Genomic DNA, 21,298 nt, shown 5'->3' on the forward strand with positions numbered 1-21,298 from the left:
ACCTTTGGTCAGTTGAAAGTGACATTTTTAGTTAGTGTGCTTTTGCTAATTACTTGTCTTGGTCAGCAGAAATAATAGTTCCCTAGGTGGCATGTATTTTGCTCTGTTCAGTTTGAGTTTTGTCTGTTTTTAAGCCATTTATTTTATACTTCAAAGTTTACCGGTCTGTTACTTCTTTTTCTATTTTTTATTCTTCATCTCCCAGACCTCTTCCTGTGCCAAAACTGCCACCTGGGGAGCAATGTGAGGGTGAAGAGGACACAGAGTACATGACTCCCTCCTCCAGGCCTCTACGGCCTTTGGATACATCCCAGAGTTCACGGTAGGTTCACAACAACCCTTTTTGGGCCCTATACCTTTATGTGGGTAATTGACACCCTTCACCTGCTTGGCTTGCTACCTGCACATACTGTTATCCAGTCAGATTAAAGCAGAAAGATAAATCTAGCCGTTAATGGTTTAAGCCTTTTGTAGCTGTAGGTAATTGCACTTATGTTTTCTCAGCAACATGAGAACCTCAAAAACACACACACCTATAACTTGCCACAAGAGTCAACCTTAACAACATTTATTAGTGATATTGGCAAAACGAGAAGATGAATCTTCATAAGTTTATAGATAACAGTTCTATTTCCAAAGATCATTATGGCACTTTCCTTCTGGTTCAGAGCATGTGATTGCGACCAGCAGATTGATAGCTGTACGTATGAAGCAATGTATAATATTCAGTCCCAGGCGCCATCTGTCACCGAGAGCAGCACCTTTGGTAAGTTGCCATTCCGCTACTTTAAAAATCATTGATATGTCATAGGAATGAACATGTAATATTTGGCAATTGAGATAGCTTGATCTAAGCTGAAAATTCTTCTGTAGCTGGGACTACAGGTACATGCCACCATGCCCGGCTAATTTTTGTATTTTTAGTAGAGACAGGGTTTCACTATGTTGGCCAGGCTGGCCTTGAACTCCTGACCTCAGATGATCCACACCTCCTAAAGTGCTGAGATTACAGGCATGAGCCACTGCGCCCGGACAAAGCTGAAAATTATTTTCAGCAATCTTTGGCAAAATATCTTTGACATGGGCACACTACTCACACTGCTGGTTCCTTTTGTGCTTTTGTCCTTCCAGGGCCTAGAGACATTTGTGTTCTATACCCTGGACCTGTAAGCTCCTTTTTTTTCTCATTGCATTGATGAAATTCTTTTATGTGGGGGTGGTGAACACTCAATTCCCATGTTAACTAGCCTACCAGATTGAAAGTTCAAGAAGCCTGCCCTCACAGGACGCTTTGCTGATCTTCCAAGGTGGAATGTGGGTAGAAATGTTTATTGAATGATCTGAGATGACACTGGAGTCATTGGCATCAGTGGCTCTTAACCTTGTCAAGAATAACCTTTGGCATGTTCAAAAATGAAAGCTGCAGTGTTGGTGCAGATTTTATTTTCTATTTTTATCTCTGTTTATGTGGTGTTTGGCCCACAGTAGACAATCAGTAACTGTTTGTTGAATGAGATAAATGATTGCAAACATGCAAAAATGAGTGGCTGCCCCGTATTGAAATGTATTAGAAGATGAAGTGTGTCAGAAGAAGATAACATCACTCATTTTTCTCCAGGTGAAGGGAATTTGGCTGCAGCCCATGCCAACACTGGTCCCGAGGAGTCAGAAAATGAGGATGATGGGTATGATGTCCCAAAGCCACCTGTGCCGGCCGTGCTGGCCCGCCGAACTCTCTCAGATATCTCTAATGCCAGCTCCTCCTTTGGCTGGTTGTCTCTGGATGGTGATCCCACAACAAGTGAGTCTCCAGGCTACTTTGGGTTTGTCCTGAATGGCAGTATGGCCTGTATGTTTATATTGAAAGGGAGATGACCTCTGGTGACAGTAAGTCCGTATGTAGGCTAAACATTATGTCTAAATGGGAGGAAAGTCCCAAGTTAGGAAGTTAGACTGTAGTCAGACTCTTTAGGATTTTTGCAGACTTAGAAAAGAGGTCGTTCCTTAAACTCTGACTCTTCTTATGTTAGGGGGGTAGGTAGGATTTATAGTTTTTCAGAGTATGCCTTATGACACTGGTAATTAGGCTTGATGGCTCAGAGCACACATTCCTTTTTCCTGGGCTCTGTTCCATTGGAAAGGAGGCGTGCTAGCTCTGGAACACACACTGAATGGGCCTGGAGCCAGCCCATGTTGGGCCTTGACTACTGGAAGCTGCTCTTCTTGCACCTGTGGCTGCCTGGTAGGGCAGCAGCCAGAGTTGCTGTCACTTTGGAAATTGAAGACAGCCTTCAGGACAGACAGCTGGTGAAAAAGAATAACAGCCTTTGGTTGCCCAGACGAGCAGTGATCCCCACTTAGCCTTGGCTAATGCTTCTTTATTGCAACTTATATCTGTCTTTTTCCTTACTTGTAGAAGGCGAAGTTTAGTATCTTCTCTGGTTCCCTCAGAATTAAAACAGACAATTACATGTACACAGACATGTTGCTTAGTGTAAAGCATGATGCAGATGTTTATGATTGCAGTGGTTATTTTTCATAGTACAGGTGCATGGTATATTTAGAAGGTTGTTTTTATTGTGATAAGGAGGAGGCTATATCTTAAAACCCTTCAACCTGTAAAACCCAGCCTCGTGACTGAAGAGCACATGTACCCAATTTACAGGAAGTCAATAATATCTTGATATTAGCACATTTTTATTGCTGTCATTAAATGAGGATTTCCCCAGATTTGCAAATATTTTCTTTGCTATTTCTTCTAGATGTCACTGAAGGTTCCCAAGTTCCCGAGAGGCCTCCTAAACCATTCCCTCGGAGAATCAACTCTGAACGGAAAGCTGGCAGCTGTCAGCAAGGTAGTGGTCCTGCCGCCTCTGCTGCCACCGCCTCGCCTCAGCTCTCCAGTGAGATCGAGAACCTCATGAGTCAGGGGTACTCCTACCAGGACATCCAGAAAGCTTTGGTCATTGCCCAGAACAACATCGAGATGGCCAAAAACATCCTCCGGGAATTTGTTTCCATTTCTTCTCCTGCCCATGTAGCTACCTAGCACACCACCTCCCTGCTGCAGGTTTAGAGGACCAGTGAGTTGGGAGTTATTACTCAAGTGGCACCTAGAAGGGCAGGAGTTCCTTTGGTGACTTCACAGTGAAGTCTTGCCCTCTCTGTGGGATATCACATCAGTGGTTCCAAGATTTCAAAGTGGTGAAATGAAAATGGAGCAGCTAGTATGTTTTATTATTTTATGGGTCTTGAGAGTGCATTTGAAGGTGTCCTTCAGTTCCCACATAGAGAGAGTGTGGATTTTATTACATGATAACCTACCTGGGGAACAGTCCAGAAAGCTGTAAAACAAGTATTGTGCTGGAAATCCTAATTGAGGACTTGAGACTTCCTGGGTTAAGGATGTGGCCGTGTGTGTGTCTGCCTGCCTGTGGTTGTGTGTGTCCTTATGATTATAAGATTAACCTGCTGTGTGTGTTAATTCCAGGCAGGGAATTAGCACAAAAGGTTTAGGAAGGAATCTTTTTTAAAGACTTCCATCTACTGTGGTATTATACCCAAGCCTAGTGTGTATTACAACTTCAACACTCCCCTTTGGCTTATATTAACATGTGCATAGCTAAAGTCTTCTATTTTTAGAACACCCTCCGTCTGTTCTTTCCCCATCAACTCCTTCCTCATCCTTCTTGGTGTTCTGTCATGGGCCGTGGGCTTGCTATGGCCAGCCTTACTGAGGCCAAGCAGCTTATGGGATGTTCTTTATTGTGTGTGATGGTATTGGTTTGTTTGGTAGATAAGTGAGAGGAAAAGTACTGTTGCTACACTATTATAGGCATGTTTGATACTAGCAGCTAACACTGGTCACTCCAAAGCACTGTTTCTATAGGAACATTGAATCTATTAAGATGTTTTGATTATCCTAATTACATAATGACCGATTTGAGATAGAGGCCTTTAAATACATTCCATGCCCTCCCCAGAAAATAGTCTGTGGGAGTCAGTTGCCTTGGTGCCAGGTATGTGTTCTGATGTAGGTCATGAGTCTTTCTACTTAATGGGAAGGGAAGAACATTTGTTTCCAGGATGACTTTCTGGCCAGAATACCGGAAAGCTTTTAGGAAGCTTCATTCACGTGCTATTTGAATGCACAAAATAGACAGTAAGGATTTATCTGTTCAGTTTTTCTTCCCGGTGAATTAATTTCAGCTTCTATGGGTATCTTCATTTGAACATGAGGAATATTAGGTTGGGTTTTCAGCCGTGGTTTTTCCTTTGCCCTTTAAGGAGTGGGGTGATGTCCATGGTGACCCAGCCTCTTGCTGATGGCACTTCCCTGCATTGCTGCCTCCCGACGACGTGGTATTCTTCTTGTGCCTGTGGCTTCGGGAATGTAACATCTTTGCTCGTTTCTTTCCCTTCTCCTCTTCACCTGAGGTCCTAAATACTCTCTGTAATTACTGTGTTCTTCATGGTAATTAGACATCATTCAGTGAATAAATTACTGTAGTCAAAGACAACATGGGCTGGCAGTTTGTGTAATTGCCAGTTCATAAAGAAGATTGAGGGTCCAGTTTGGAGAACCATTAGTTCCTTTATATGCTGATAAATGATCCCTCGAGTTCAGTTAGTATTCTGTCCAGAGTGTTTTGCTGACTTTCTTAGCAGTGTATAACCTTTCTCCATGTCAGAAGCAAGCCTGCTGTTTGATAATCTGTCTTCCTGAAAATCTAAATCATGCTTTTGTCTTTAGATCTACACAGAAATGACCCTCCTTGGATCAGTTTACTTTCCAGTCTTATCATCTTTGGAACTAAAACTTGTTCTAACTCGTTTCTTGGCATTCAGCTACTCCTAGATCTTTTGGTTTTATCCTCTGGCCTCAGAGCCATTTATATTCCCAGAGTAGGCAGTACAGGATCTCGTGTTGATTTACTGTGGTTACCCCGTGTCTTCTCTACATGGCATACAGCGGCAAAGCCCACCGTTAGGTGAGGTGGTCCCGAGTTGAGGTGGAGTGGGAGCAGAGGAAGATGGCAGTGAATATCAAACAGTAGACTGCCATCAACTTCTAACAGCCAGTACGTATACTGTTCCATTTTGAGGTAACGTTCAGTTTTGCATTTTGTTTAAATATTGAAGGCCTAGACAAAGAACTAGAAAAAAAAAAAAACGGCAGCAGTTTCCAGGCCCATCCATATTGTAATTTTTCTTTATCTGCAGATATTGCCTGTAGTCTAAAGTTCTCTTTGGAAGACAAAGCATTGGCTGTATATCTTTTGCCTTTTCCATGCATCTAAATCTTCTCTGGAAATTATTTCCCTACTATGTAGGCTAAGGGCAGTCTCGACTTTTCCTTTTTTGAGTCCTGTGTGGCTCTTTGAATCAGCGTGAAACTGAGGCTCCAGCTCCCTGTGTTGTGCATGTGTGCCATCGATGGGCTTGGGTGTTAGTTTGTCACAGGTATCTGCCAGCATTCAAGGTTTTGGATCATTTCATGAGGATCCTTCCTTTGACTGGGTGCTCTGAGGACACACCTGGGTCTGTGCCTGAGATTGCCAGGCAAGATTAAGGAAAGTTTTCATGTGGCTTTTGTTTTGAGGTTATTCTCAAAACCTTAATTTCTTATATTTTCTGTTGACTAAGGCACCAGTAACCCATTCTTCACCCTCCATTTGTATGGCAATGTAAAATTCTTTGGCTTTGCTCTGAATTTAATTAAAACTGCCTTTTATGAACAGACTTCGAGTTTTGCCATTTTTGGCAAGCCCTTCCCCTTGTCCCTTCCTAGTGGCTGATAAAGTAAAAAAAACCCACACCACTTTGTTCTCCTTTTTCTCATATTCATTGGGCTGTTGTATTCAGCCAGTCTCATGCTTTCCCTGTGTCTTCACGGGTTGCTCTCCAAGCTGCCTTGTTGCGGGGTTGCTGCAGAGCAGCAACTGGACCTTTCCAGCTGCCCCCATGTTCCTTCCACTAAAGTAGAGGGTTCTTAAAATGGAAAAACCTGTGGGCTCTTCATATACCTCCCTTTAGTTAAGTAATAGACCAGGCAGCTTCTCGTCTCAGCATTTACCTGTTAATATTTTTGTGTATAGTGCTCTCTACCTGTGGGTGGCCGCTCTCTTCGACTTGCTCGTCTCCCCCCAACCCCACTCTACATAATCTACCATTCTTCTCGTCCCTTTCTTTTCTTACACAGACCCTCATTACTGGGGCCCAAGATGTGGGATAGTACTGTTAGTATTATTTAACTATTTTGTAGATTTAAAAGATTTCTGGTTAAGGGAGGTGGGGGTCACTGTTCATCACTCTTAAAATACATGTTTTCTCTATAGAAAAGTAAAATGTGTTTATGGTCCCAAACAGTCAACTCACAAATTTTTATAATAAAACTTCCTTGTAAAAACTAGGGACCATCTATATATTCCCTTTAAGATCTAGTTCTTTTTGTAGGTGTTCGGCAGTGGTGATAAAGCAGAATACTCTCCTACCTCACATCATGAAAGTCAGAAGATTATAGACCTTTTCAAACTATAAGTCCCTCTTCTTGCCGTTGGCCTTTCTAACTCTGGAATGACCACTGTTCATTGAAAAATAGTTTTCTGACTATTGGTCTGGCTCTAACAGTTTGTTTGTTCATCCAACAAATGTTTATGAGTGATGACCATGTGCCAGAAATGTCAGGTATGTGTCCTTCCCTTGGCACCACATAGTAGTTTACTAATGTTTGGGGGATTGTACTTGGGCTGTCATAGCCTCTGCATTTGACCTTAAAATAGCTCTTCCCAGTAAGATTGTGCAATTTTTATTCACAGCTCTTTCATGTAGACTTACCTTTCCTTACAGAGCTATCCTGGTTAATAACAGGCCAAGATTCTCCCATTATCCCCTGTTGTCTCCTATAGCTTTGATAATGCCTGGGAGATTCCTTGGTGTAAGTGTCATGGATACCGACTGTTTTTATGTTGGAATTTGTTCCAACATAATTAGAATCTGTTTGGTGAGTTGAAAGGTAAGTTGGCTCATGGTTGCACAGTAGGGCATTAAATGTTGAAGCAAAGCATCTGCCCACAGTCCCCTTTCCAATCTAGTGCCTTCCTTGAACTTTTTCCTGAGCTGCTCTGTCCCTAATCCCCCTTGTTGGGAGGATTTTCATATCACCCTTCTGGGACCTGTCACCATGTCCTGTACTATTTGGAATTGGTTTTCCAGTCTTTCAACAACCGTTGCGGCTAACTCTATGTTTTAGAAGGGCTGGAGGTGTGGACCCTGTCTTCGGTTCTCAGGACCCAGAGATCCTTTAGTCAGTTGTTGGGTCTTCCAAGAGCCAGACATTAATACAGATTGAACTCCATCAGTCCCCTAACTGTCAGCCTTTACCTCCCTCCCAGAGCAAGGAGTTTAGGGATTCTAAAGCTTAGTGTCCACACATCATTCTACCAGACCTTAGAGCTTTAGAAGCTCAATCTAAAGTACTGTAACTCAGCATAAACTATTACTATCACTCCTTTGAACTCAGTCTCCATGAGCAGTGTTTTGTTGGAAATACATAGAACAGCTTAATGCCTAGAGGGTGGTGAATAGCAAAGGACGGTCAAGGTTGTATTTTTGACTGCTTAGGGATCCTTTGGATACAAGAAACAGAAATGTTCAAGCAGAAGAAAGGAGGGAGTCATGGTAAGGATGCAGGGTATTTCGCAGAACCCAGGACGGGAAGTGCCTTTGGTTCTCGGGTGGAGCTGGAACTGCAGAGCTTTGCACCTAGTCCTTTCTCCTGCTTCACAGTCTGCTTATGGTATATGTGGCCCCCAAGTAGGCACTCCAGTCCTCAAGTCCACACCACCTTCCAACTCTGGGGATCACCATGAACAAATTCTCAATTTCCCATACTTAATTTTTTTTATTTTTTTGAGACGGAGTCTTGCTGTGTCGCCCAGGCTGGAGTGCAGTGGTGCAGTCTCAACTCACTGCAACCTCCGCCTCCCAGGTTCAAGCAGTTCTCTGCCTCAACCTCCCGAGTAGCTGGGATTACAGGCGCCTGCCACCATGCCCAGCTAATGTTCATATTTTTAGTAGAGACAGGGTTTCACCATCTTGGCTAGGCTGGTCTTGAACTCCTGACACTCGTGATCACCCGCCTCGGCCTCCCAAAGTGCTAAGATTACAGGCGTGAGCCACCGCGCCCGGCCCATACTTCGTATTCTTGAGAAAAACTACACTGAGCCCAGCACATTGATCAAGTATTTATCCCTGAGCAGTTGGCCTTGCCAGGGAGAGCAGAGATGTGGCAGACTCCTTCAGCTGGAGACAGGGAGCTTCTCAGAGAAGTGAGCAGAGACTCCCCAGACACCCTAAAAAGGCTTCTGCTCAAGGAGTAAAGCCACTACTCCTGCCTTTTTGCTAGTGGAAAGGAAGGCACGGGAGTTTGTCTGGGACATCATAGAAATTCTTAGGTTTAACTTAATTCTGGTCATTGTCTTCTTTATTTCCTGTTTTTCTTCCCTTTGTCAGTCTTGGCATCCAAGATTTCTTACCTCCCTCTTGTGGGCCAGCCTGTCCTGTTCCAGAGCTAGCCTGTTCCTGGGTGGCCTTCCTTAGCCTCCATTCAGCCTCAGGTCTTTTGTCTTCTTCCGTGTTTATTTAGAGAGCAGAATCTAATAACGGGTTCCACTGTAGCCACTATCCATGGACTTCTGGGTCCTCTTCAGGTCTGAGTGCTTGGAAATGTTCATTCTTTGGGCTTGTGGCCTGTCTCCTCCACTCTCCTCCTCACCCTCTCGCTCCTTCCTGTGTGAGGGCTGCTCTGCAGTAATGTTCTCAGGCAAGCCTTCCTAGGCATCTTAGAAACTACTTTGCCAGAGCCAGTAAGAATATATAATATTGGAGCAGTTGCCAGGATAGAAATTAAATATAGATTCCAGTTGAGGATAGAGTTTTTACTGAGAGCTCTTTAGACAGTATACCTGTGTCTTCTCTGGCAATTGCTTTCATTTTAGTCCTATATAAAAGCTTTCCTTTTCTGTTTTTTTTAAACTATGCTTTTGCTTGCCTGAATCTTTTGATCTTATATTTCTCTCATCTCAGAGCCTGTCCTGAGTTGTAAGGTATTTCATACTGCCTTACTTAAAAGTTTTTTAAACTACTAGAGTCATTTGATACACACAGAAGTTACCTAATAATCCAAAGATGTCCATCAAGGGAGGAAGGGTGGGTCATCAGACTTTGCCTTTGATGTTGTAGTCTAGGCTCCTGAGTTAAGCAGCAGAGGGACAGCAGTGCCATGTGCCTTCACCGTGTCCCAGGAAATCTGGGTTGGTTCCAGTGGGAAATACCAGTGTTTCTTGGTTCTGGAAAGTGGCAAAAGAGTAAGAGATGGGGAAATAGGGATGGGGAGAGCAAGCCCCGCATGTCCATGGCGAGTCAGGTGGGGAGCACGGGTGGAAGGGCCGGCTGTTGACAGACAGACTAAGCTGTGTGGCGCTCTTGCCGCCGCTTCCTGGGTACAGAGCTTGAGAAAAACGCAGCCGACCACTCCCTGTGTTTGTACAGAGCAAAGCCCAAAAGCCAACCTCAGATCTCCTGATCTGGCAGCTGAAGAAATCAGCAGAGTCCTGATTGCCGGATTCAGTCCCAAAAATGAATGTCAGGCCCCGCCCCGCCCCCTCCCCACCAACATTGCCTCTCCTACATTCTCCTTCTGCCCCTAAATCAGACAGGAGACCAGAGAGGAGTATTGCTCAATGCGTGCTATGTGCAACTCCTCAGGCCTTGCGCCACCTCCATGCTGAGCCCTGAAGCAGGGTGTCCTGGGTGCCTGTGTGTCAGCTCCCTCCTCTCTACCTACCTCTGACCTTGTTGTGGGTGAGGGTAGCCATGCTTGTGGCCATCTTAAAACTGGAGAGGCAGAGAACTACTTCTGAGTCTGTAGACCACGTGTTGTCTTCCATGGCCTGTCTCTCCTGCTGTCTGGGTGAGTGAGCCTGCAACGCAATGCCCATGAGAGTAAACGCCTCCTGACCTACCCTGCTCAGCATTGTTCTAGTGTCTTGGCCTTGAAAGAAAAGCCTGACTTCCTGCTGAAACATGTGGTAGGGGCATGGCAGCTATGAGGCACCTCCTACATCTGTTTTCTGGCTGTGGTGACTTGGGATTTTTAACCTTACATATCTTTTTCCTTTACTCAAAACAAAACAATTTTTAGCACACTGAAAAAAAAAAAAAGCCAAATGTTTTGTGCCTTTCTAAGGCAGCACTGTATCCCAGGCTGCATTTTAGGACTTAATATGGAAATACCAGAGTCCGAGCTCCTCTACCTTGAGTTTCGTTAGTCCTTAGTGTCTAGGAGACAGGAAAGAATGCTCTCTGTGACTGGAGAGGTGACATGCAGGTGCAGTGTGTCCGGAGTCCCTTTCCCCTGCTGTGAGACTTCAGTGGAGGAGAGAAGCATTGTACCCTGGGATCATTTGGTTGGTTCCAATCACAAGCTTAGTTATCAGGTTGCATGCCTTGTCTCCTGCAAAAGACAGAATGTTTCACAATTCCCAGGTAAACTCTGGACCATTCCAAGTGTCCTAGCCTTCTGATGACATTAATTACCCAGTTGTGTGGAGGAGTGTAGGATGGACTCTCCTGAGAAGGGGAGGTTGGTCGCTTTGTCTTTTCTTTTTGCTGGATCCTGAACTGGTCTAGACCTCCTGCGCCCACCCCCCAGCCCCCATCAGACGTGGCTGGCCTTTCATTTGAAGGCTTCAGACTTAAAGCATTAAGCAGCTAGTGCCCTCTGCAGGGCCTGGTTTCCCCAGGGAAGGGCAGCAAGGAACATGGACCAGAAGCCTGTCCTCAGTAATGTGACTATAGTGAGCTTTAGCAAAAGTTTTTCTATATAATGACATTTTACTTATCTCTTACCCTTTCCTCAGTTTTCCCCTGCCTTTAACTAATAAAGAACTGGGAGACAGAAATTTTAAAGTCCTCCTTATTCAAGATTTTGAAATTCTTAGCCTGGGGGTGCTGGAGAGAACCTGATGCTTTCTCCAGAATGAAGAGTCCCAATTTGTATATCAGTGTTAAGAAGAAAACAAAACAAACACATAGATGAGATTTTCGTGGACTATTTTAAAAATGTGTCATTAATATAAAAAATTTATATTAGCAGTATTTAATCATTCTCACCTGTAAAGAATAAGAAAAACAGAAGGTAAATATTCTTACAGAGAATAGCAGAGCTTTAAGATTCATTTTCATTTTAAGTCCATTTTATTTTGCCAGTGTATTAATGTTTAGAAGTCTGTTATACTAATGTTATTTATTAATTTTTTTCATTTCCATACACAGTTAACTAAAGAGCTTTTTCAAGCACCCATGTCTGTAAAAAAATATTTTTAAATAAAGTTTCTTTTGTTGTAGCAGACTTGAGTTCTTGCTCATTCAGGGGCTTGGGAGGCAATACTCGAGTTGCCATAGGACCAAATGCCAAGGCCCCCTTCCTCATGGCGGTGAGCCTGAGCTGCTGTCTCGAGGGCAGTTCCAAGTGGCAGGAAAGCATAGGAAGGGGACACAGCTCCTGCTAACAGCCTGCCAGGCCCTTCGTGCTGCGTCATCAGGGCAGTTTGGCTGCTGAAAAGTAGGGTGACTGTCCGCTCTGTGGTAGAACTTGAGCCATTTGCTCAGAAGCAGAGGTAACCCCTGATTGCTGCTGCCAACTGGAAACGGTTTTGTGTGCCTTTTGGTTGTAGTTTCAGAGGCCCCCAGGTTCCTGTGGTACCCATGATGAATAAAAAGCAATGTAAGATTTCTGGGACAATTAAGCTTTATTTTTCATATATATATACATATATAAAGGAAACAATTTGCAAATTTACACACCTGACAAAACCATATATACACACATATGTATGCATACACACAGACACACACACCCGAAGCTCTAGCCAGGCCCTTGTTTTCCATCCCTAAGTACCATTCTCTCATTTGGGCCCTTCTAGGGTTGGGGCCCTGAGCTTGGTTTGTAGAAGTTTGGTGCTAATATAACCATAGCTTTAATCCCCATGAAGGACAGTGTAGACCTCATCTTTGTCCACTCCCCCCGCCTTTCAGTCTTACGTGATCCATCAAGAGGGCCACGGGAGCCAAGTGAACACGGGGGATTGAGGCTAATTCACCTGAACTCAGAAACAGTGCTCAGCTTCCTCACTGCAGGCACGTATCTTCCTTTTTTTTTTTTTTTTTTTTTTCTTCTCGGGACGGAGTCTCGCTGTGTCACCCAGGTGGGAGTGCAGTGGCACGATCTCGGCTTACTGCAGGCTCCACCTCCTGGATTCACACCATTCTCCTGCTTCAGCCTTCCGAGTAGCTGGGACTATAGGTGCCAACCACTATGCCCGGCTAATTTTTTTTGTATTTTTAGTAGAGACGGGGTTTCACCGTGTTAGCCAGGATGGTCTCGATGTCCTGACCTTGTGATCCGCCCGCCTCGGCCTCCCAAAGTGCTGGGATTACGGGCGTGAGCCACCGCACCCGGCCCTGGCACGTATCTTTTAAGGAATGACACCAGTTCCTGGCTTTTGACCAAAGAAAAAATGTCACAGGAGACTTTGAAGAGGCAGACAGGAGGGAGATGGCAGCAACACTGCAGCTGCTTCTGGATGCTGCTGGGGTGCTCTCCAGAGCGGGTGTGAACAGCGCACTTCAACACGAGCAGGTGCCTGGCTCCGGTGTGTCCTCACTTCAGTGGTGCACCTGGATGATGGAAGCCAGCCTTTGGGGCAGGAAACCAGCTCAGAGAGGCTACCCAGCTCAGCTGCTGGCAGGAGCCAGGTATTTACAGCCATAATGTGTGTAAAGAAAAAACACGTTCTGCAAGAAACTCTCCTACCCGCTTGGGAGACTGGGGCTCCTTGCTTGGGATGAGCTTCACTCAACGTGGAGATGGTGGTGGACTGGTCCCTGAAAAGCGGGCCTTGCAGGGCCAGGTGAGGTCCTCAGGTACCTAACCCAGTGGCCCTCTGAAAGGGGGTGTGCAGGCGAGGGGAGCAGGAGGCTTCTCTCTAGTCCCTTTGGAGGCTTTTGCTGAGAGAAGAGTGAGCAGGGAGCTGGGAATGGTCCAGGCAGGGAAGGGTGCTGAAGTGATTCGGGGCTAATGCCTCAGATCGATGTATTTCTCTCCCTAAAAGTGGGTAGAGGAGAAGAAGGGAACACGGAGACGGTGCTGAGTTGAAGGTGTGAGCACCGAGAGGAAGGAGAGGTGGAAGCAGAAGCCGATGAACTTGGTGCGGCAGCCCTGGGGAGGAAGGCAGGCCAGGGAAGGGGGGCGGCCCCCGCCTGACTGCACTGGTGAAATGGCCACACCCAGAGCCACGGGCGTTGGTCAGGAAAAGGTGATGGGACAGGGTCTTTCTTGTCTTCCTCCAAGCTCCCTCAGCCACTTGCTTGGCCCTGCCATCTGTGAGTAGTGTTAAGAAGGCAAGATGGGGCCTGCTCCCTATCTCCGACAAAGAGGGATGAAGGATAGAGAGTTAGAACCGTTAGTCCCTACTGCCCCCGGTCCCTGAGGATGTGGGAGGCTCTGGCCACAGGAACCGCCTCCTACCTGGTCTCCCGGAGCCCTCTTGTCACTGCTGCTGCCCTGCAGGAGGCCCATCTCTTCTGGGAGCTTATCTGACTTAACTTCAACTACAAATTCACTCTTACGAGACGGGGGCAGCGTGCTGGGAGGAGGGAGGGAGGTGAGAGGTTGGTACCTCAGGGCCACAGGAAGAGAAGGGCCCGCTGTGAAGGATGTGGAATGGATGAGGGCTCCTTGCTCCAGGGCCAGCCCAGGGCAGGGAAGCAGGTCATGAGACCGTGTGGCTGATGGAAGCTGGGCAGTGGGCAGTGGAGCGGGGAGCACCCTGACCCAGGGCCCCACTCCTGCTCTCGAGGGGCAGGCGGGTGCTGGGCAGGCAGCAGGCTGGGCGGCAAAATGGGAGGGGCCGGAGGGGCCGGTGTTGGGCTTACATCTCCTGCTTCCCTGAGCGCCCGCACGGCAGCTTGCCCTTCTTATAGAGGAAATAGAGGACAGCGCCCAGCACCGCCAGGACCAGGATGCACACAATCACAGCCACGATGACCACGCCCTGGCTCTCCGGCTCTGGCAGCTTTCTCTCTGCGCCACAAAGACACTCCTCGTCACTCCCTGCCCCAGGCCACCACGTCACCATCGTTGCCCCAGCCAGTCTAGGGCCGACAAGATGGGGCTGCTACTCACCTTTCTGGACAGGGCTCTCTGAGGAGGGACAGGGCAGAAAGGATGCCCTGGCACAGCCCTGTTCTCTTGCCAGGCCTGGCTTACCTGTGGAGGTGCTGTTGGCTCTGGTATGAGGACTGGCAGTGGAAGTGCTGAGGCCAGTGGTTGTGTTGGAGTCTGGTGTGAGGGTGGTTAAATTGACTAGGAGGCAGAGGGAGGGGTGTTAGGAGAAGCGCAAGTTACTGCCCGTGCCTGGGCCTGCCCCTGCCATTCCCTGCAGGGATGCAGCCCTCACCCAGCTCCAGGAAGAGGACGCTGGTGTTTTTGCCCAGGTCGTTGGAGGCCGTGCATTCAACACCTGTCTCCAACAGCTCTGGGGTCACGAGGACATTCAGGGTGCTCAGGACTCGCTGTGGATCTTGGTGGTGTTCACTTGCCTGCGAGGAAAGGAAGGAGGCAGCTCAGGGGATGGGGAGGATCTCTGGTCCTGGCCACAAAGCCCAGGCAGGGATTAGGAGAGTGTGGCAGATGAGACACCTGCTCACCGTGCCGTTGACGTTCCAGGAGATGGTGGGCCGGGGGTGCCCTGACGCTTCACAAGACAGATTCAACACCATATTCTCTTTCACCCACACCTTCCTCTCCTTGAATGCCATCCAAGGGGGGCCTTGGGGAGGTAGGGAGAGGTGAGGCGGCAAGCCCAGCTAGCCTGCCTCCCCCTCCGCACCAGAGCTCCCCAGGGCAGCAGGTGGCTTTTTGTCAAAGAGCTTAAAAACCACCCCACTTGGGGTGACCTGGTCTCTACCCAGAGGGAGGGCCTCACCAAAAATGGCCACGTTGACCAGCTGTGTGCGGTTCAGGCCGGATATGCTGGGCACAGACGCCACGCAGCGATAGCCGCCTCCTGCCTCCCGTTTCAGGTCATGCAACTGGAGCACAGGCCCCCTTTCCAGCACCTGGCCTGTCTGGAATGAGAGACGGGTCAGAGGGTCTGGGAAAGAGCACATTCTTGTCACCCCCAGCCCCACCCACCCCATCAGCCCCTTGCCCCAGACCCGCCTGGGTACCTCTTCTCTCAGCCACTGGAACTCGAGGTCCTGGCTACTCTCTGCCTCACAGGTCAGGGTGAGGCTGCTGCCTTCCTGTCTCTCAGGGGCTGCGGGACTCACTCGGACGTCAGACACATCTGGGGGTACAGCAATCATGTCACCCAGGGCAGGGCGGGGCCAGTTCCCTATTGCCCCAGCCTGGGCCCCCTGTCCTGGGTCCCCAGCCCCTCACAGTTCACCAGTAGTTCCTGTGGTTCACTCGGCAGCGATATCATGGTGTCCAAGTCCAGGCCCTGACATTCATAGAGCCCACTGTGTTCCTTCCGGGCAGGCTCCAGCACCAGGACCCCGTTGTCGTTGGTTGTCTCTTCCTCTGCCTCCCTGGTGCTGGGGTTCTAGGGAGGACTGGGGAGGTGAGCAGAGTGCACCTCCCGCCACTCCACCTGGGTCTCTGCTTGCATCCCCACCTGCACCCAGCACAAAGCCCCCACACCTGCTTGCTGATGCTGAAGTGTGGTGGAGGGTTGCCATCAGCCAAACACCTGATTTCCACGCGGTCCCCTTCCTTCAGCATTCCCACGGGCTCCACTTCCAACCACACTTTTTCTGTCGGGTCTGCATAGGCAAAGGGGGTAGCTCTTGGCCCATGAGTCAACCCTGGGCTGAATAGGGGGAGCCAGCAGGAGTTTCCAGCAGCTCCAGCCCCAGTAAGCAGAGAGTCAGGTTAGTACTCACAGAAAACAGGGACGGTGACTTCCCTGGACTCCTTCATGTGGTTCCCACTGGGCAGCCGGTAGTTGAGCTCACAGTAAAACTGGGCATCTTTGTCTTCTTTAACCAGCTGTGCCTTCAGAATACTCTGCAAGGTGTACAAACCACTCGACTCCACAGTCTGGGACGACTGAATGTGGACCCCTGCGCAGGGAGGAAGGGGAGGAAGACTGAGCCTCAGCCCCACCTCCAACCCCACCCTAGGGTTGTCCACCGGGGTTGGCAGGGGACCATCTAAAGAGCCCCCTGTCCCCTGTAGAGGGCCAGCTACAAATGCAAGCTGGAAACCCTTCAACCCAGCACTTTTACCGCTCAGGGTCAACCCTAGAAAAACATTTACATGTCTGCTCATATCCAAGGATGTGTGCAAAGAATGCTGCAATGATAAAAACGAGCAGCCGTCTAGATGTCCACTAACTGGGGAATGGTGAACTCGACTACATGCTATGCATAGTATGGAAAACTTGGCAGTAAGCAAAACGATCAGTTGATCTAAATAGACTGACCCAGAAACGTTGTATAAAAGAAATTGTCTAACAACGTATACCATACGCCACTACTTAGATCAGGGTTTCTCAGCAGTACTGATAATTTTTTTTTTTTTTCAGACGGAGTTTCGCTCTTGTTGCCCAGGCTGGAGTGCAATGGTACAATCTTGGCTCACCGCAACCTCCACCTCCTTCCCGGGTTCAAGTGCTTCTCCTGCCTCAGCCTCCTGAGTAGCTGGGATTACAGACATGCGCCACCACGCCCGGCTACTTTTGTGTTTTCAGTAGAGATGGGGTTTCTCCGTGTTGGACAGGCTGGTCTTGAACTCCCGACCTCAGGTGATCCGCCCGCCTTGGCCTCCAAAAGTGCTGGGATTACAGGCGCGAGCCCAGCCAGCACTACTGATATTTTAGGCCACGTTGATTCTTTATTGTGGGGGCTGTCCTGTGCCCTGTAGGATGTTAGCAACATCCTTGGTCTCTCTACCTACTAGATGGCAGTAGCACCCCCTCTATGTGTGACAACCAAAAATATCTCCAGACATTGCCAAATATGTCCTAGGAGGAGGGAGTACAAAATCACCCCTGGTTAAGAATGACTGATTTAGATAATAAAAAACAAAAGCCTATATTGTTCTAGAAATGTTTCTATATATGAGCAAATACATAGAAATAGGCTTGAAAAAACACACCCTGATAGCAGAGATTATTTCTGGGAGGGGGGGTCTCAGGCAAGAAGAAACTTCTAGATTTTTTGTCAGTTTAAATTCTCATGAAAATATTTTCAAGCACCATTTGTATAATTTTTTTAAGTTAAAAGCTTAAAGAAAACGTAAGGCAGTTCCTGTGTAGTACCATAGGGACAGACAGCTCTTTTTAAGAGATGGGGTCTTGCTCTGTCACCCAGGCTGGAGTGTGGTGGCTAAATCCTAGCTCACTGTAGCCTCCATTTCCTGGGCTCATATGATCCCCCTGCCTCAGCCTCTCAAGTATCTGGGACCACAGGCACACACCACCATGCCTGGCTAATTTTTTTATTTTCTGTAGAGACAGGGTCACCCTATGTTGTCCAAGGTGGTCTTGAACTCCTGGCCTCCAGAGATCCTCCTGCCTTGGCCTCCCAAAGCACTGAGATTACAGGTGTGAGCTACCACACCTGGCCCAAGGGTGGCTTTTGGGAGAAAGGGCTACTCACGGTTCTTCTCCTCCTTCAGAGGCCGGCCATTCTTGTACCAGATGACTTGAGGAATGGGGTACCCGTTCCTCCCTACACAGGTAGCGACCTAAAGAGCACAGGGTGTGAGTCTCCCTGCCTCCGAGCCCTATCTCAGCGGCTGCGCACCAGCTGCCCAGCCCACCTGCCACACATCTCACCTCCTCAGGCTCCTTACTGTTCACAGGGATGCCCAGGGCGTTGACCTGGATGTTTGGCTCCTCCGGAGCTTCTACAAGAAAATAGAAATGAGGGGGACATCTGACCACGTCCCACCACCCTCACTACCCAGCTGGCAGACACGGGGTCACGCACTGTAGACGCGGAGCTGGATGCGGTACTCCTGGGACCGAGGGCGCTTGCCCTGGCACAAGAAGATGCGCTCGTCGTGGGGGGTGACTTGAGTCAGGGCCAGAGTAGCCCCTCTGTCCTGGAGGCTGAGCCGCTGCTCGTACTCCCCACGTTCGCTCTGGCCCTGGCCCTGCCGCACACGGAAGATGAGCGTCCGCTTCTCCTTGTGGACCTAATAGGAGGAGAAACAGAGTAGGAGAAGGGTCCTGGGCTACAAGAGGGGCAGAGCCTCCCTCCCCGGGCTGCTCTTGCAGGAGCCCAAGCACTCACAGAAAACCAGTCGACATGGCTGAGGTCGCCTTGGGACTGGGAGAGGCCGCACTTCAGAAGGGCTGTGCTGCCCACTTCAACCTCCACCAGCTCAGGCGCAGGCTGCTCAGCCTCTCCGGGCACACCTGGGGGAGGGAGGCGGGGCCCCCGCAGCTGTGTCAGCTCCGGGTGCTGTCCGCCCCTCCCCTCGCAGCGCTGCTGCAGCTGTTTTTCCTGCCACTCAGAGGGTCTGCAGAGGGCCCTGTCCTCTGAACGCTCGACCCCCCGACCCGCGCCCCACCTGGGCCAGCCCTCTCCCCGTCCAGGAGACCCCAGGTCCTTGGAGCCGAGCAGAGATTGAGCAGAGACTGAGCACCGAACAGCTCCAGCTGAGGCTGGGAGAGGGGCAGAGAGGGGCCACCCAGGCTCGGGGCCAAGAGGAAGGCCCCTTTCCTTCCAGGCCCCCTCCTCTCCGGGTGAGCTCAGAGTGTGGGAATGCAAAGCATGTGCCAGGCTGGGGCACACAGGCCCTTTTGTGTCACCACAGCCAGGGGAAGATACCACTGCTCTACCCTCTGCCCTCCAAAATCCCTGCCCTAACTCCCCACAAGACCCAGCGGGCTAACTCTGGCGGAAGTTCCGGTCTCATGCTCCCTCAGCAGCACCTCCGTGAACACTCCGCACACACCCGCGGACCCCACCCTGGGAAGCTGCTAAGGATGGAGAGGTCAGTTTCCCCCAGTGGTCAGGGCAAGGGCCAGGCAATGGGCAGGAGTGACGACAGTGGTGCCAGCGTGCTGCCAGCCCTGTGAGGAGGTGATGTCACTCGACACCATCTGCCTGGGCTCTGGGATGCCTGGGTTGTTGCCTTGGCTCTCGGACAAGGAGGGCAGGTGGCAAGTGGGGTCTCCAACCCAGAGCCTCAGACCCCTGACTCCTCCCAGAGCTAGAAGAGCAGGGCAGGGTGGAGCTGGACCGGCTGCAACTGTGGAGCCCGATTTAGCCCTTTCCCCAGAAATAAAGTCAGCCTGGGAGGCAGTAGCCTGGAATACCCCAGGGACATGGTTGGCACTGGGCATGAGGCCAGCGAGCTGGGTATTGCCTAGCCCTCCCCTTCCCCAGCCGGACAGCGGCTGGGACGGCGGAATGGGAGCCAAGAGAAACACGCGACACCGCTGCGGGCCATACAAGGGCAGCGTGGACCCGAGAGCGCCCTGCTACCAGGCGGATCCGGAGAAACGCTCCGAGGTGCCCGGGCGCACTTCCCACCTGAATGTGGTCCCCACAATAAGCCAGCGGGCGCTTCCAGTATGGGAATCCTCCATCCCTCATCTCTGTCCCCTATGATCCCATCACTCGGGGAGGCGCGAGGCGACCCACACCGCCCCGCAACCCCTGCCAACGCCCAGCTCGGGCGGGAGCCGCCGAACCTCCCGCTCTCGCTCACCTCCAGCCTGGCGTGATGCCCAGGCAGGAGGGGGAAGGGGTGGGTCGGCGCACCCCCTCCAGCGAAGGAAGCTGCCTTTTCCAGCAACAGGCGGGCGCGGAATTCAGGCTTTGAGGATGCGCCCCAGCTGCGCCTCCTGCCCGGCTTCGATTGCGGGCCCCCAGATTGAGCACCTCAGGGACCACCCACCCCCCAGCACCCCGAAAGGCTGGGCTCCACCCCTTCTCACTCCCAGAAGTAGCCTCCTCCCCGCCTTCCGAGTGCTGCTCCCGGGATACTCTAGAATCCCGGCTGCAAACTGGCTGCAAAGAAGAGTTGCTCGCGCGCAAGGCGCCCGGGGATCAGGGACCCAGGGAGGAGGCGCGTCCTCTCGGGCGCAACGCCCCGACCCCGCCGCGCCGCTGGCTCTGCTCCCTGGCACGCTCCACCGCAGACCCCTAGGCGGGGCGCGGCCCCCCTGCGAACTCACTCACCCGCGACGCGAGGACAGCAGCAGCAGGCGGCGAGCAAGAGGGCGCAGACCAGCCTGGGAAGCCCCATGCTTCCCAGCCGGAGGGCGAGAGCCAAGTGAGCAACTCGAGGCTGCCGGGGGCTGACGTCAGGGGGGCGGGGGAGGGGGCCCGGAGCGCCTGGGCCTGCCCCGCCCCGCGCAGCCCCCAGCCCCCGCCCCGCGCGCTGCAGCCCTAGGGGGCGGGCCCCGGCGCCGCCAGCCCGGGAGCTGCGCCTAGGATCGCTGCCGGAGGTAGGCCAGAGCCGGACTCCAAGGCTCCTGGCTTGGGAAGGCTGAGGGTGTAGTGACAGGTGTCTCGGGGTCTGACTGGCCGAGGTGGCAGCGAGGAGAAGCTGTCCCGGATGCCCGGAGTCGCCCCGGGTCGAAGCCAGCCAGGCTCACCGCTGCTCAGCCCCTGCCAGCCAATGTAGCCCCTAGGGGACCTCCTGGGGGAGGAGCAGTAGCGGACCTGGTCCTCGGTGTCCCCAAGGGGCCTCCCACTTGGGCTCCCCTCCCCTGCCACAGAGAATTCAGGCCGGCCTCTATCGCTTCCCAGAACGATTGCACCAGTGCCGCTGCTGCTGGCCTGGCACTGCCTCAGCCTCACAGTGCTGGCAGCTTTGGGAGAAGAATCCTGCACCAGTCCCACAGACCCAGAGGTACCTATATGGGGAGTGGAGACGATGCCTTCTGGGCTGTCCCTTCAAACCCAAGCTCCTGCAAGTCTAGCCTTTGACCAGAGAAAGGAAGGAGGGGGCTGAATTCACAAGCTCAAGGTGTTCACACTTGTCCAGACCTGGGCCTTGAGAATCATGTTTCTTCCCTCTTCACTCTGGAACCTACCCTGGGACTCAGTTTCCCCTCACCTAAGAGAAAGAAACAGGGAGAGAAAAGAGTTAATGGGCGAGGGTCCCCAGCCTGACCCTGCAAACCTGTTGCTGTTCCTGATGATTGAAAGGATCCCAGCAGCGCTGATCTTCCCCCACCCCATGTCTTCCCCAGCCCTGTGGATT

General features: G+C 50.6%; 2 protein-coding genes across 5 annotated transcripts in view; one reads left to right on the forward strand and one right to left on the reverse strand.

The window, feature by feature from the left end:
- CBL (Cbl proto-oncogene) overlaps positions 1-11,411 on the forward strand; it is a 101,895-nt gene extending 90,484 nt beyond the window's left edge. For both annotated transcript variants that reach the window (XM_054438508.2, XM_063672211.1), the window contains 4 exons: positions 206-322; positions 669-766; positions 1,619-1,801; positions 2,763-11,411. In XM_054438508.2, coding sequence (XP_054294483.1) covers positions 206-322; positions 669-766; positions 1,619-1,801; positions 2,763-3,049 — 685 coding nt within the window. In that variant the 3' untranslated portion in view covers positions 3,050-11,411. The remainder of the gene's footprint in view (positions 1-205; positions 323-668; positions 767-1,618; positions 1,802-2,762) is intronic.
- Positions 11,412-11,794: 383 nt separating this feature from the next.
- Positions 11,795-20,450, reverse strand: MCAM (melanoma cell adhesion molecule). Of its 3 annotated transcripts, none has more exons than XM_054438510.2 (16): positions 20,269-20,450; positions 18,370-18,494; positions 18,064-18,271; positions 17,910-17,980; positions 17,731-17,818; positions 16,012-16,191; positions 15,770-15,891; positions 15,509-15,671; positions 15,295-15,413; positions 15,051-15,192; positions 14,773-14,894; positions 14,523-14,664; positions 14,333-14,428; positions 13,999-14,146; positions 13,592-13,709; positions 11,795-13,168 (listed from the first exon to the last, which is right to left on the reverse strand). In XM_054438510.2, exons 1-16 carry the CDS (start codon positions 20,333-20,335, stop codon positions 13,139-13,141), a joined length of 1,941 nt encoding a protein of 646 aa, XP_054294485.2. In that variant the 5' UTR covers positions 20,336-20,450; the 3' UTR covers positions 11,795-13,138. The 3 variants fall into 3 exon arrangements, with proteins under 3 accessions (XP_054294485.2, XP_054294486.2, XP_054294487.2); XM_054438511.2 differs by having other exon boundaries at positions 11,795-13,483; positions 20,269-20,411; XM_054438512.2 differs by lacking the exon at positions 13,592-13,709 and having other exon boundaries at positions 20,269-20,411.
- Between the last annotated feature and the right edge of the window lie 848 nt (positions 20,451-21,298).

This window comes from Pongo pygmaeus, chromosome 9 (genome assembly GCF_028885625.2).
Source record: "Pongo pygmaeus isolate AG05252 chromosome 9, NHGRI_mPonPyg2-v2.0_pri, whole genome shotgun sequence".
NCBI lineage: Eukaryota > Metazoa > Chordata > Mammalia > Primates > Hominidae > Pongo > Pongo pygmaeus.